The sequence below is a fragment of the Montipora foliosa genome, chromosome 10, assembly GCF_036669935.1.
Source record: "Montipora foliosa isolate CH-2021 chromosome 10, ASM3666993v2, whole genome shotgun sequence".
Classification (NCBI taxonomy): Eukaryota; Metazoa; Cnidaria; class Anthozoa; order Scleractinia; family Acroporidae; genus Montipora; species Montipora foliosa.
The window spans coordinates 13,068,861-13,081,360 of record NC_090878.1 but is presented as its reverse complement, the minus strand read 5'-3'; the positions used below and the strand labels follow the sequence as shown (position 1 = coordinate 13,081,360).

General features: G+C 38.8%; 1 protein-coding gene across 1 annotated transcript in view; it reads right to left on the bottom strand.

Annotated features, from left to right (window-relative positions):
• The window catches only part of LOC137974312 (mucolipin-3-like), a 19,746-nt gene extending 7,327 nt beyond the window's left edge, over positions 1-12,419 (bottom strand). Inside the window, exons 1-9 of the mRNA XM_068821197.1 lie at positions 12,042-12,419; positions 5,338-5,502; positions 4,922-5,075; positions 4,091-4,163; positions 3,867-3,963; positions 2,137-2,245; positions 1,914-2,029; positions 596-748; positions 281-382 (exon numbers count right to left, since the gene is read on the bottom strand). Of these exons, the coding sequence (XP_068677298.1) occupies positions 281-382; positions 596-748; positions 1,914-2,029; positions 2,137-2,245; positions 3,867-3,963; positions 4,091-4,163; positions 4,922-5,075; positions 5,338-5,502; positions 12,042-12,419 (1,347 nt within the window). The remainder of the gene's footprint in view (positions 1-280; positions 383-595; positions 749-1,913; positions 2,030-2,136; positions 2,246-3,866; positions 3,964-4,090; positions 4,164-4,921; positions 5,076-5,337; positions 5,503-12,041) is intronic.
• Positions 12,420-12,500: the final 81 nt, after the last annotated feature.

Genomic DNA, 12,500 nt, shown 5'->3' with positions numbered 1-12,500 from the left:
TTATTATGCCACTAACCATTGGGTGCAGCAGCTCATAATAAAGTTATTGTAATTCAAGATGGCATCACTCGTATTGCGTACATAACAGCCACATCATTGAATTCAAAAATAGAGAAAAAAGGTTTTTGATCCTGCTATATTTGGATAAGAAGCACAAAGTTCTTGTTGCACTGACCTTAACTTTGTACTATAAAGACTAAGTTAGAAACTTAGAAATTTATATCTGTAAATCTCTGTGTATATCTGTGAGGCCCGTATCTGCTCGCACAATGTTACTTACGTTATATTTCTTGGAGTATGACAGGAATCTGAGAAGACCAATCCAAACTAACAGAACTGCTATTCCAAGAAAAATGCTGCACACATCATAGAAATCACTGTCCTGGATCAAATTATAGAAAGAAAGTAGCCCTTAATCTGCTTAATTTTAAATTAAAGACAGAAGGAACTGTTATGAGCTACATGTATGACAATGGATATCAGGAGTCATTTAGTGTTATCCCCCGCAAAGAAAGTGGAAAATAAAGAATTAACAAGAAATGATAAATTAATAACATTACAAAAGAATGTGCATCAACAGTCTTTCTTAACTCACCTTTTGATCTATGGCCATCTTGTATACCAAGCCAATGATAGTCAGGCTGTCACTTATCATGATTACAAAAAACCACATGCTGACAAATTCTCGATAATCCCAGAAAGTAAAGTCTTCTAGAACTGCATCCTCCTTGAAAAACCTTGCAGCTTCCTTACAAAAAAGGTACATTTAAAGGTACATTACTTATGGTGTTACACTTGCTCATAATTATAGGCACAGAATGCTGTCATTTACATAAGCATGTAAATATATGTACGACAATTAAACCAAATGTTATTTAATCTAACAGAAGAAAAAAAAAAACACCACTTAATTCTATCTTCCCTGTATGAAGGGCCTTTGATTTACCACGTTTTGGGACAGGAATACAGAATTTAATTGTTTCCTAAAACTACCTTTGAGGAATTGTAAAAGCCAAAGGATGACAAAAATGAGACTTGAAAGTTGTATAGCAAGCAGTTGCCTTTCAAAATACCTTCAGGACGTTCGCGCGAAATTTTTTCAACATTGATTTTCTTCTGAAACTTTTACCACTGTAAGATGATGAGTTAGCTATGTCAGAAATGTAAAAAAAATGGGGGGTCACCGACTTCGTTTTGGAGAGAACATGTCCGGAAAAACACCCAAAATGTGACAAAATCGGTCTTCGTTATCGAATAAGGCCAGTGTCTGTAAACCCAAATATATTGCAATTAAATCTTTGAAGTGAAATCTTCTCTGCCAAATATTGTTTGAGTGGACTAATTAAGTGAATTTAGTCAACTGGTGAGGTTCCCTTAAAGATCAAGTCCGCATTTAGCGACCACAGTTTCACGCGCCTTGCAGCCGCAAGATGGCAGGATTTGATGTCCCGTGAGCAGAAATCTTGAAATTTTTTGAACTTCCCACCTTGATTTTTTGTTCATTTTTGGACAAAGTGGAGATAATTGTAAATAAAATCCGTTTCTGGAAAGAAAAATAGGGGTCACCGAACGTCCAAGACCGTTAAATCCAGGCAAAGCTATAGCTATGGCCTTTTGCCCTATCAGTTCTCATTTTATTACTTAGCGCGCGCGCTCGTGTATGACGTGGCGTGTGCATTTGCGTGCGCAGTAAGGATGTGCAGAAACAATTGGCGCGAACGTCCTTAAGCAAGGATATCTGTTTTCCTAAATAGAGGTAATAAAACAAAACCTTGGAGTGTTGCACTGCACATAACAAGCACTTTAGACCATGCTTTGTTTGCCCATTTTTTGTAATTTCTTCAGTTAGTGATACAATTTTCAACTGAGAGTCCTGTTTTCAGGCTGGGACAAAGCAACTCACCCCATCTTACCTTTGCCAATTTCGATGATCTGTACACTGATCGGACACAAAGAAACAAAGAAACCGTGCAGATGAGGATGACAACAGCATCAAAGACAACCAATGTTTCTGTTATTACCCGTGTTCCTGTAGAACAGAAAGAAAAAATCTTCTAGTCTCTTTCAATAAAGTGTTGTGAAAGGTATCAATGGACACAGCATTAGATGGCCTTTCCTTTTCAGCTTTTGACTTACTGAGTGGATCTGATCCCTTTATGTTTCCTTTTTTGCAGGGTAAGAAAGTGTTGTTCATTAAGAGCTGCACAGGCATACGTCCATCATGTTTGACATTGTCGAACAAAATCTTAAAAAAGCAGACAAGAAAATACAAAAAAATGAACTCAAACACAGAGGTAACAAATTAAATAAATAAAACTATTCCTACTGTATGTGATAGCTTTAGGCACCTTACTTAAAAAGTTCTCTATTGAATACCAATAACTCATGTTTCGCTGCAAAAGTTACGTAACTTAAGTAATTCATAGGCCCACTAACCTGCTAGTCATAGACATGAGATCTATTCTTCACTTTTTGTCACAAAGATCTTTGGGTTAATGTTTTCAAAAGATTTTGGGGTTGCCACAATGATGAAGAATAGACATGCACCTCACTTGCCAGACGTATACAAAATATGGACCCCAGGTCCACCTCAGTGGACCCGGTCCATGGACCCCTTCACTACCCCTTTATGGACCCCTCCATGGACTTGGTCCATGGACTAACCTTGTGGACCACCCCTTATTTTGTAAAGTTACAAGCAGGAAAATCTTTAGATGTAATAGAGAAGTGATACTTGCACTTACCTGGAAAATCTAAATAGGAGCCTATGACTGGGAGTGAACAACTGGCTGAGTCTATTTTTATACTACCTTTTCCGCAAGAAACAGAGACAATTTCCATTTGGTTAACCTATGACATCAAGTTAGTTTCTTGTGATTGGTCACTGGACTCCTTCAGGAGTCTCATAATTTCGTGGAAAATTCAATCCAAAAATAAATCATGGCCTCTGAAAACGTTATCACGGGAATATAGGGCTGTTTCTCACCCCTACACAAGGGCTTCTCATAGACAGCTGCACCACCTATTTGGTGGCTCCAGAGGGATTCGTCTTTAAACCACACTTTAAATGTACATTCATCAATGCCTTCACTGGAACAAATGAGCCCAACAGATTGAATGAATGAATGGATGAATGAATGAATGAATGGATGGATGGATGGATGGATGGATGGATGGATGGATGGATGGATGGATGGATGGATGGATGGATGGATGGATGGATGGATGGATGAATGAATGAATAATTATGTAGTCAACCACTTCCTTAGGGGCTTTTCAGGGTCAATGAACAACACTTTGGGGGACTTTGCCACACTGCTTTTTTCTGGCACAAATGGCAGCCATGCAGTTTACCGTTATCTTAACTGAATATAACAGCTATTTTACACATTTTTTTAAAACTTTTATTGCTTAAATTGTCCAGACAAGTGCTAAAATCACTTCTCTTTTTCATCTAAAGAATTTTCTGCTTGAAACTGTAAAAATGAGGGGTGGTCCGCAGGGTAGCCCATGGACCAGGTCCACAGTGGTGGTCCATGGACGTGGGGTCCATGTTTTGTATACATCCTCATTTGACTGGTCATGATTTGTTAGTTACTGGTGCTTCAGAAGGTCAGAGAGAATTCTTCTGGTTTACCAAAGTCAGAAATATTTTGGCATGACTGATAAGTGATGTAAAAATCTTTAGGTGAACGAAGTCTGCAACAATGGGTTTGGTACAATTTGGCTAAAATAAACAAGCGGATTGGCAACTTGAGAACATGGTTATGTCACAATTCAATGGCAGCTTCTAAATGGAACAACGTTGTGTGAGTGAAATCCAACTATACACAGGTTTAGGGTACAATAAGTTTAATCCTACATACCATAATGTTCAACTGATAACAGGTAGGCCTATCCCATGCTTTGACATTTTTTAGGTTCACTGTTTTGAGATTGAACTTCATTTGAACAGTACGAAGCCTAAATTGAACACATAAACTTTTAGTAACAAAACACTTACTCAACTGAATAAATATTCTTCATAACAGTAAAAGTACCTTGAGAGTTTCTAAAAAAATCCATGCAAACACTTCATGACAAAGCTCACCTTCCCAGATTAAAGGTGTTATTTTTTATTACTGCGTGGTCATGGTCAAAAGAACGATTTAAATCTATACATCCTGTGGAACAAGCAGAAAAGAAGAATTCAATTGAAGATATCTTGACTTTTAGTGATGAAATATGGAAGTACCGAAAAGATCTGAGTTGTACTAACAGAAGTGTTAAAGGCTCTTTCAAAGTCAATGACCACTACCCTGACCACTTTAAAAGTCCCTCACTAGATCTTCCTTGCTGAAAACCTTACTGATTGTTATTTATATGACTGATATTTAGAAGTAAAGTTGATATGGACACCACACACAGGAGCCCCCTGACAATTTGCTCGATCACATGACATCTGTAAAAGCCTGAAGTTGCTTCTTTCAGAGCAGCCTGTGACCTTTCTTATATATAGTCCAGTGTATGCTCTTGAAGTTTTCCAATGTGACGGAACTGTGAATTCATCTATATTGTACGTTTATACAGTTAGGAGTCTTTCAACAGCTGTTTCATTGTCATATACAGTGGAAGTCTAAGGGGAGATCTGGTCACACTGTATCCTCTCAGGTCATCATCAAAAGACTACTTTCTGCTAACCCTTTAACTCCCAATAGTGCCACTTATAGATTTTACTCTGTCTAACGCCAGACGATTTTACTCGTCAATGGGGAACCCCACGGGGCTGAAAGGGTTAATGTTCAACAGTCATGCTACTGATGAACAGTTTCAGTTTCAGTGTAAGTACTCAATTTTTGGAGAATATTTATTACTCTTTGGTGACTCTGTCTTGCTTACATGTACTTCTTTTTTAAACACATGCCTAGATACCAGTAGTTACCTTGGTTGACCTTGGGGTCAAATTTGAAAGTGTTGTTTTCTATCCCTCCTGCAGCATAATAACTGTAACACAGACGCATGGGAGGAGGCTCAGATCCATTCACCACACCAGTATAATCATACGCACCAAGGGGCACAGTTGTTATCTGATAATACTGTCAACAAATCAAAAACAAGAATAAGTGAAAATTCTATCATAGCAAGAAGAAACACCTTTTCCCCCAGGGTGATTATGTATAATCTGTATCAACAGAAAACAGTGAATCCCAAATAAACCAAACTAAAACATGATTGAATAGGAACCATCAGGCTTTAAGGTTAATAGGGATTGATACCAGGAATGATTATTTTTCCTATTGAGCATCCTTTATTTTCTTACTTCACGATAAAATGATAAAACTGATGTCCTGGACTAACCTGTTCATGTGCATAGTGTAAATAACTGTAAAATTGTGCCCTTGTAAACACAACCAACCCCTGATCGCCATTTTTGTAGTCTTTGAGGAACAGGTGTTTTAGGGCTAGATGATTGTTTTCCAGGAATGTCACCAGTGAAAATCTATCAAATCCAAAAAGGCAAATCTGCAAGATGAGAAAATTTAACCAATAAAATCTAAGTAAGTCACAATTCACTATTATATTGTTCTGCATCATTAGCCTTTCCTAATCAAAATTGCACTGAAAACATGAAGCAATGAACATTGTTACATGATGGTCAATAAGCTTAGAGGATTCATGACAACATTTACAACGAAAGGGACAACAAAATAAGGAATTGGGAAATGAATGGTTGGATGAAAATCATAGGTGAATCATTTTTTCTATTAAGCGATCACTTTCTTAATCAATGATGCAAGCATTCTTCTTCCCGCTGAAATTTTAATATTTAACATTATTTTGTAAAATAGATTAAAATACTGTTATCACACAAATGATAACTTAAAAACCCTAAAGGGAAAATAAATACCCCACCAATCATATGTGATCAGGATGCACCCTTAACAATGCCATACTGGAATTCCTCTTGCATATAAGTTAATGAGCGGCAGGTACAAAACACAGGTCACAGATCATTGTTTTACTAATACAGAAAGTATCCTAAACATCCATTAAAGCTAACCTAAGGCCTAATTAAGCCCAAACAGAGGTTTTTAAGCCCACTGTTAGCATTTGTAAACAGTTAAGATTGTTTCTGTATCAACTGGTAAAACAATGACCTGTGACTTGGGACCTGTGACCCATGTTTTGTACCTGGCCATTAATTAGTCTTTATAAGAATTAACTCAGGAGGGTAGTTGTCTGATCTTAAAGTCACGAGTCATCCTTGTACTGTGCGATACACTGGCAGTGAAAAAAGCTCATGAGGGAGGGAGATGTTACCAATATCTTTCTCTATCTTATAAAAACTTGACCACATCAGCACTTGGGCTGGCCTACAAACAATATGGTTCTTAACCCCACAAAGTGCAAGGAGATGACTTTGCGTTTTCGTAGAGTTGTGGACCATCTCCCATCAGCCTTGGCCATAGACACTAAGGCCCTTGAGTCAGTTGATGGTCATAAAGTATTGGGAGTTACAATTCAAAGTAATCTCAAATGGGATTTGCACATTAATGAGGTTGTGACTAAGGCGTCAAAGAGGTTGCATATTCTTCGTGTCCTCAAACACGGCGGAGTACCACCTGCCGACCAACTTAAGGTTTATTTTGCGCTCATTAGGTCTGTCCTTGAATACTGTTGTCCTGTGGGGCATAACACCCTCCCCATTAAACTATCAGATAGCATCGAGCGAGTGCAGAAATGGGCCCTGCGCATCATCTTTCCTGCACTGCACTACCAAGAGGCCTTAGCTACTACTGGGTGTGTATCACTTCACACAAGAATGGGTTTGTGTAGCAAATTATTTACAAAGATAAATGAGCCCGAGTCCCGTCTTCACCATCTTGTGCCACCGACTCGGTTGTAAGTGCACGGTCGCTCCCTTCGCAACAAAGACAGACCATCCGTTATAAGTTGCAAAACTGAAAGCTTTAAACAAAGCTTTTTTCCAGCGATGTGCCTTTACACTCATGACATGTAATTTAGGAACTTATGGGAATTCAATGTATAACTTGATATATTTCTAATTTTTAGGTTTTTATCTACTGGTAATTATTGTATTTTATCCTCTTATTATTGTAAGGCCAGCAGTCCATTTTGAACTCGATGTAATTAGTTTTATCTTTGTAAAATAATTTCGCAATTCGCTTATTTTTAAGCACGACGATTTTATTAATAAACCAGACTTACTAAAACATGCATATAGACCAGATATAATGTATTCTGCACCTTGATTTGCAGTAAGGGCCAATAATATTATTATTTAGGTCAGAGAGCATGGCTGATATACCCCTATAACAGCTGTAGTTGTAGTTGAGAAACTACATATGATATTATATGCTCTATACTACCATATGCTCCAGACTTTCTACTCATGAGGTGTCTTTTCAAGTGTTACTTTAATTTTAAAAACCCTCTTGTTTAGCTACCACAAAATGTACCCTGAGCCAACGAAATAATGCTCGTGTTTAGTATGAGCACGGGCATCAATGGGGTAAGATTGGCCCATTATATTTCTTAAGCAAGCACTGTGACTTATCTTTTTTATTGTAGTTCTCAACACAGGGATTAGTCAGTAGGGAACATTCAGGGAACGTTTCAAGAAAATCGTTCCACAACGTGTTTTTCTGAGGAGTCACCTTAATGATCACTTGATTTAAATAACGTTCTTTTAAAAAATCGCTTGCACTCTTGTGGCCCTGTTTTTAAACTTCAGGAAACTGCATTTCCTAACTCATTAACAGCAAAGAGGTTAATCTCAGATATGATATTAGACTGTAAGTTATGGGTTTGTGAGATGTTATAAACTGCTCCTTATCTGTCATGTGGGGACTGTCATGTCATTTACATCAGATAGATTGTTAATTAGGAATTGAAAAGCATGACCGACTGAACACAAACAGGCAACAAAAACAGCAATTACAAACGAACCACAAAATTAACTGGAACTCTGCTAATTGCACGACCCACTGTGCAGACTACTGCCAATAAATCACACTAGAACCCTGGTATAAAAGCTTTGAACAAACTCCACTGAAATCTTACAGACTTGAAATCAACAGGACAGTCAAACAAGGACCAGTAAAGATTTAAACCCTCCATGGATTGAGATGCACCAGTCACAGATTTCTCATCAAAAACATCATAGCTGATTAGAAATCCACAGTAGTGAGCCTCAACCCATTCACCAGTGAACCGATCCCCACTTACAAGTAAAACCACTCTTAGGAGGGAGGGAAAGGGGTTATTAACTAAGCAAGAGCTACTCATAAGGAAGGACTCAAATGACTTGGCGAACTACAGAAGGGTAATGTTCACCTGGCCATGAACACATTTAGAATGGGGTACCATGCATGTAACATGGTGATAAAATGTGTCTCACATGAGAGACTCCACAAAAAGTAATGTTATAGAGTGATGATGTGGCTTGCTGAAAGGTGATGCCATATATAGCAACCTCCTATGTATTATGTAACCTTGACTGCAATGGTTGTTAGTTTAAGCCATCTTCCAGGCATAAAGAAGGATTCCAAATTCACAAGATTGCCAAAACAAAGGGGCAAGTACTGCAGTGAGCTCTATATAATCTTCATAATATTGATAATCTTCATAATTATGAGAGCTGCATCTGGACCCAATGAACTCCCATATTGGCTCTGGAGGGACTATGCTTCCCACCTCGCTCCAATTATTACAGAGATCTTTCATAGTTCCCTTAATTAAACAACATACAGTCCTTTCAACGTGGCAATGGGCAAATGTATCCCTTACTCCTAAAGAGTCTCCTCTCAATGACTGTCTCTTACCAATATCATTATGAGGATATTTGAACGGGTTCTTACAACCGAAAATCATTGCACTTTGAGAGAGAAGTCATAACTACTGTATTTACCCTGTGTAAGTCAACCTTTTATGGCCTCAAAAGAAGCTCCAAAAAACGCCCTTGACTTATACACAGGTCAAAGATTTTGAGCTGAGTTCCAGGTAAATAATTTATTCAAAATTAACATACCGGTAATAATGTTGTCTTGGGCATAATGGACGCAGTGGACAAAAGACTTCAAAATGAATCATGACAAACAAAACAAAAAACGCATAAAGCAAACACTACAAAGTTTGCAAAAGCATTTAAATCAGCCAGGTTTGTATAAAGAATAAAAAACAATCATTACCAACCAGCATTTTCACGCAATGCGAGTGACGATACTTGCACCAAACATGAGGTATTGTGCCAGGTTACTAAGCAGTTGAACAATCATGTTTTATTTGAAGAAACAGAAATGCCTTTTTGATCTTTCCGTCTTTGGTAAACGAAAATTTCCAGTGTCTATTTCATATTTGTGCTAGTGAGTACCTTCAACATTTAGAGTTGGAGAAATCCTTTTTCCTTTCAACTGGAATTGCTTCCATTCATTTTGAAGTCTTTCATCTGAAATAATTATTATAAATCAAGGACCAATTAACCCTTGCACATTTAGCATCGTTTTTGAAGTCATGTTAAAAGATTGACTCCTGCTGTGCTTATCCTCTAAAGCACTTTATCCCTGAACAATGAAACAGGTTAGTTTGAGGTTTACATGTTCGATTTTCCGGCGGGTCTAATCTGCAGGTCGCAGGTCGCAGGTCACAGGTTGCAGGTCATTGTTTCACCAATACAGAAAGTATCCTAAACATTCATAAAAGCTAACCTTAGGCCTGAAACTTTTGTTTAGGCCTAATTAGGCCTAAGGTTAGCTTTTAAGAATGTTTAGGATACTTTCTGTATTGGTGAAACAATGACCTGCAACCTGTGACCTGCAGATTAGACCCGCCGTCGATTTTCTGACAACTTTTTCGAAACTCAAGGACAAAATGCCTGCTAGCCTGCAAACAGGCTCCCAGCGAGAGCGAAAAAAATTAGGCGAGTGAAGCGTGAATGCACGAGCGAAGCGAGTGGAGACCGCTCTCAGCTCGTCCCACTCGCCCTAGACTACACTCGTCTAACTTGCCCTAAACCCAAGCGGGAGCCTGCCGGGAGCCTTTTGTGTATCCACAGTTCTAGAAATCAAAGAATATAAGATTAGTATCCCATGAACATTTAACAAAGAAATTGCTTTTTTTTGACATCAAAAAATGGAGGGTCGACTTATACACGGGTAAATACGGCATTTTACCACAAGTCATAAATAGGTGTCTTTGTGTAACTATTGGATTTTCTAGTAGTAGAGTGTTTTAAATGTAATATAGTATTGCATAGTATAGTTTGGTCTTATTAGTATTAATTTATTCTCATTAGTATTGAATTGTACACTTCTCACGTCTGCCCGAGAGTATATTTCAATAAAGATCATCATTATTATTATTATATTCAGTTGTTTCCCAGCACCTTGTACTGCAAACTTTATATCTGGCATACACTCACAAGGAGAAGGGGTTGGTAGCATGGGGAGGTCTTTCTCTGCAAACACACTGTCTTTCGGCTGCAGCTGTGCACCTGGGGTCTCCTGACAGAGCATCTTGAATACAGCCCTTATCCAAGAGGAATCACTATAGATTACAGTGCAATGCGCCTTATTGTTGCCAGTCCCAACTTTCACATTTGACAATTACAGTATGCGCAAAGCTGTCAACTCCAGAAACCATGCAACAAGACAAGACAAAAAGCCGACCACAGTCAAAGGCAACCTGAAGGCTCCTTTTCTTAGCTTCTACAGTGGGCGCCACTCCAATCGCATTAAAACAGAAAAGTACACCAAAAGAAGTGAAATTTTGGATGGTCCTGTTACACCAATCACAATTTTTTGATGTAGATTATTAACAAGTAATCACATGATTTTCCTTGTGCAATTTGGAATAAATAAGCTTGCACTAGTAATTTTGGTGGTCTTTGAAAAAATTATTTTACTTGTGCTTATTAATTCCAAATTGCACTCGCAATCATAAGATTATCTACAGTAATAGGCTGTTAGAGTGGTTTTCAATCATTGAATGTCGAACGTAATTAGCAAATTGCTTTGGTTTTGCATTTTGTGGGAGGCGCAGTGGCCTCATGGTCAGTGTGCTTGACTCCAGATCGAGTGGTCCGGGTTCGGGTCCTGGCCGGGGACATTCTGTTGTGTTCTTGGGCAAGACACTTTACTCTCACGGTGCCTCTCTCCACCCAGGTGTGTAAATGGGTACCGGCGAAAATGCTGGGGGTAACCCTGCAATGGACTAGCATCCCATCGAGGGGGGAATAGAAATACTCCTAGTCGCTTCATGCTACAGAAACTGGAGATAAGCGCCGGCCTGGTGGGTCTTCTAGGCTCGTAGCGGACTTAACCTTTACCTTTGGTTTTGCATTACTTCACTCAGTGATTGGTTCAAAGTTCTTGTGCCACTTTTTCCACCAATTAGAAGTGAAACCAAAACCAATCGTGGCTCGCATGTGCACATTTTCCTGCGCTTTGTGTCGGCTACATGTAATTGCTTCGAGCTTTGATTGGTTTACTGGATTGCCTCTGTCCCTTTTGATTGGCCAAAGTAATTACTTTGGTTTTGGTTTTACGGTGCGACACTCAATTGCTTTAGTCTACAAGTTTACTACGTTTGACAGCGAAAAAGAAATGCGACAGCGGAATGGTCTCTCAATAACAAGAGCCATACTTAATACAGTGTGTTTGATTGCCATGAGGTTATAACAATGAAAACCCTTCTGTTCTTCAATGATACGGAAATAACTGACGCTGTGTTAGATCATCAATCAATTGACCATTTTACAGTTGTAGCTAAGTTACCTGGCCTAAGAATGGAGGCTGCAGGTGACCCTGTTTTGATACAAACCTCCATTCTTTTGTAATGTTAATATGGACTAATTAGCATTACAACAACCTAATTTACATGACAAAAGCAGTGGGGGCTGTATCAATACTGCAAGGTCACCGGCAGCTTCGCAGCCATTCATAGGCTATTGTAGGTCGCTGCGCAAACAACTGCAAAATGGCCTATTCAGCCAAAATAATTATGCACACAGATCACGACATTTGGCTGATCTCCCAGCTTACCTGAATAGTTACAAGAACAATTTTTACAATCTGAAGTAACAGCTTCCATGGTTTTCTCCGTCGCGCACGAAATTTCTGTAATGGATTCATGAAGTGGTATCGAATTTTCGTCTTCATTATTTCTCTCGGAGATGGCGTTGACATGATTCTTTCCATGGGTTTCTCCGTGAGCGCATCAGTTTGTTCGTCGGGCATTTGCTGTATTGCCGAGGGTTCATCAATCGATTCTAATTTCTTGGCCGAAGATTTGGTATTGCCAAGGTTTTCTTGATGTTCTTCCTCAACAGCTTCAAGGTCACTTGAATACGAATACGTACTGGATCCCTTGCGATAGTTATTGGCATTCCCATTTTTTGGGGAGGGGACAGGAGAGCTCATTTTGCAGTCGGAAACTCAAACCCTGAACTTAAACTTTCGAAAATTTCAGTTTGGGTGCACGGTGTCGAAGACATACACAAA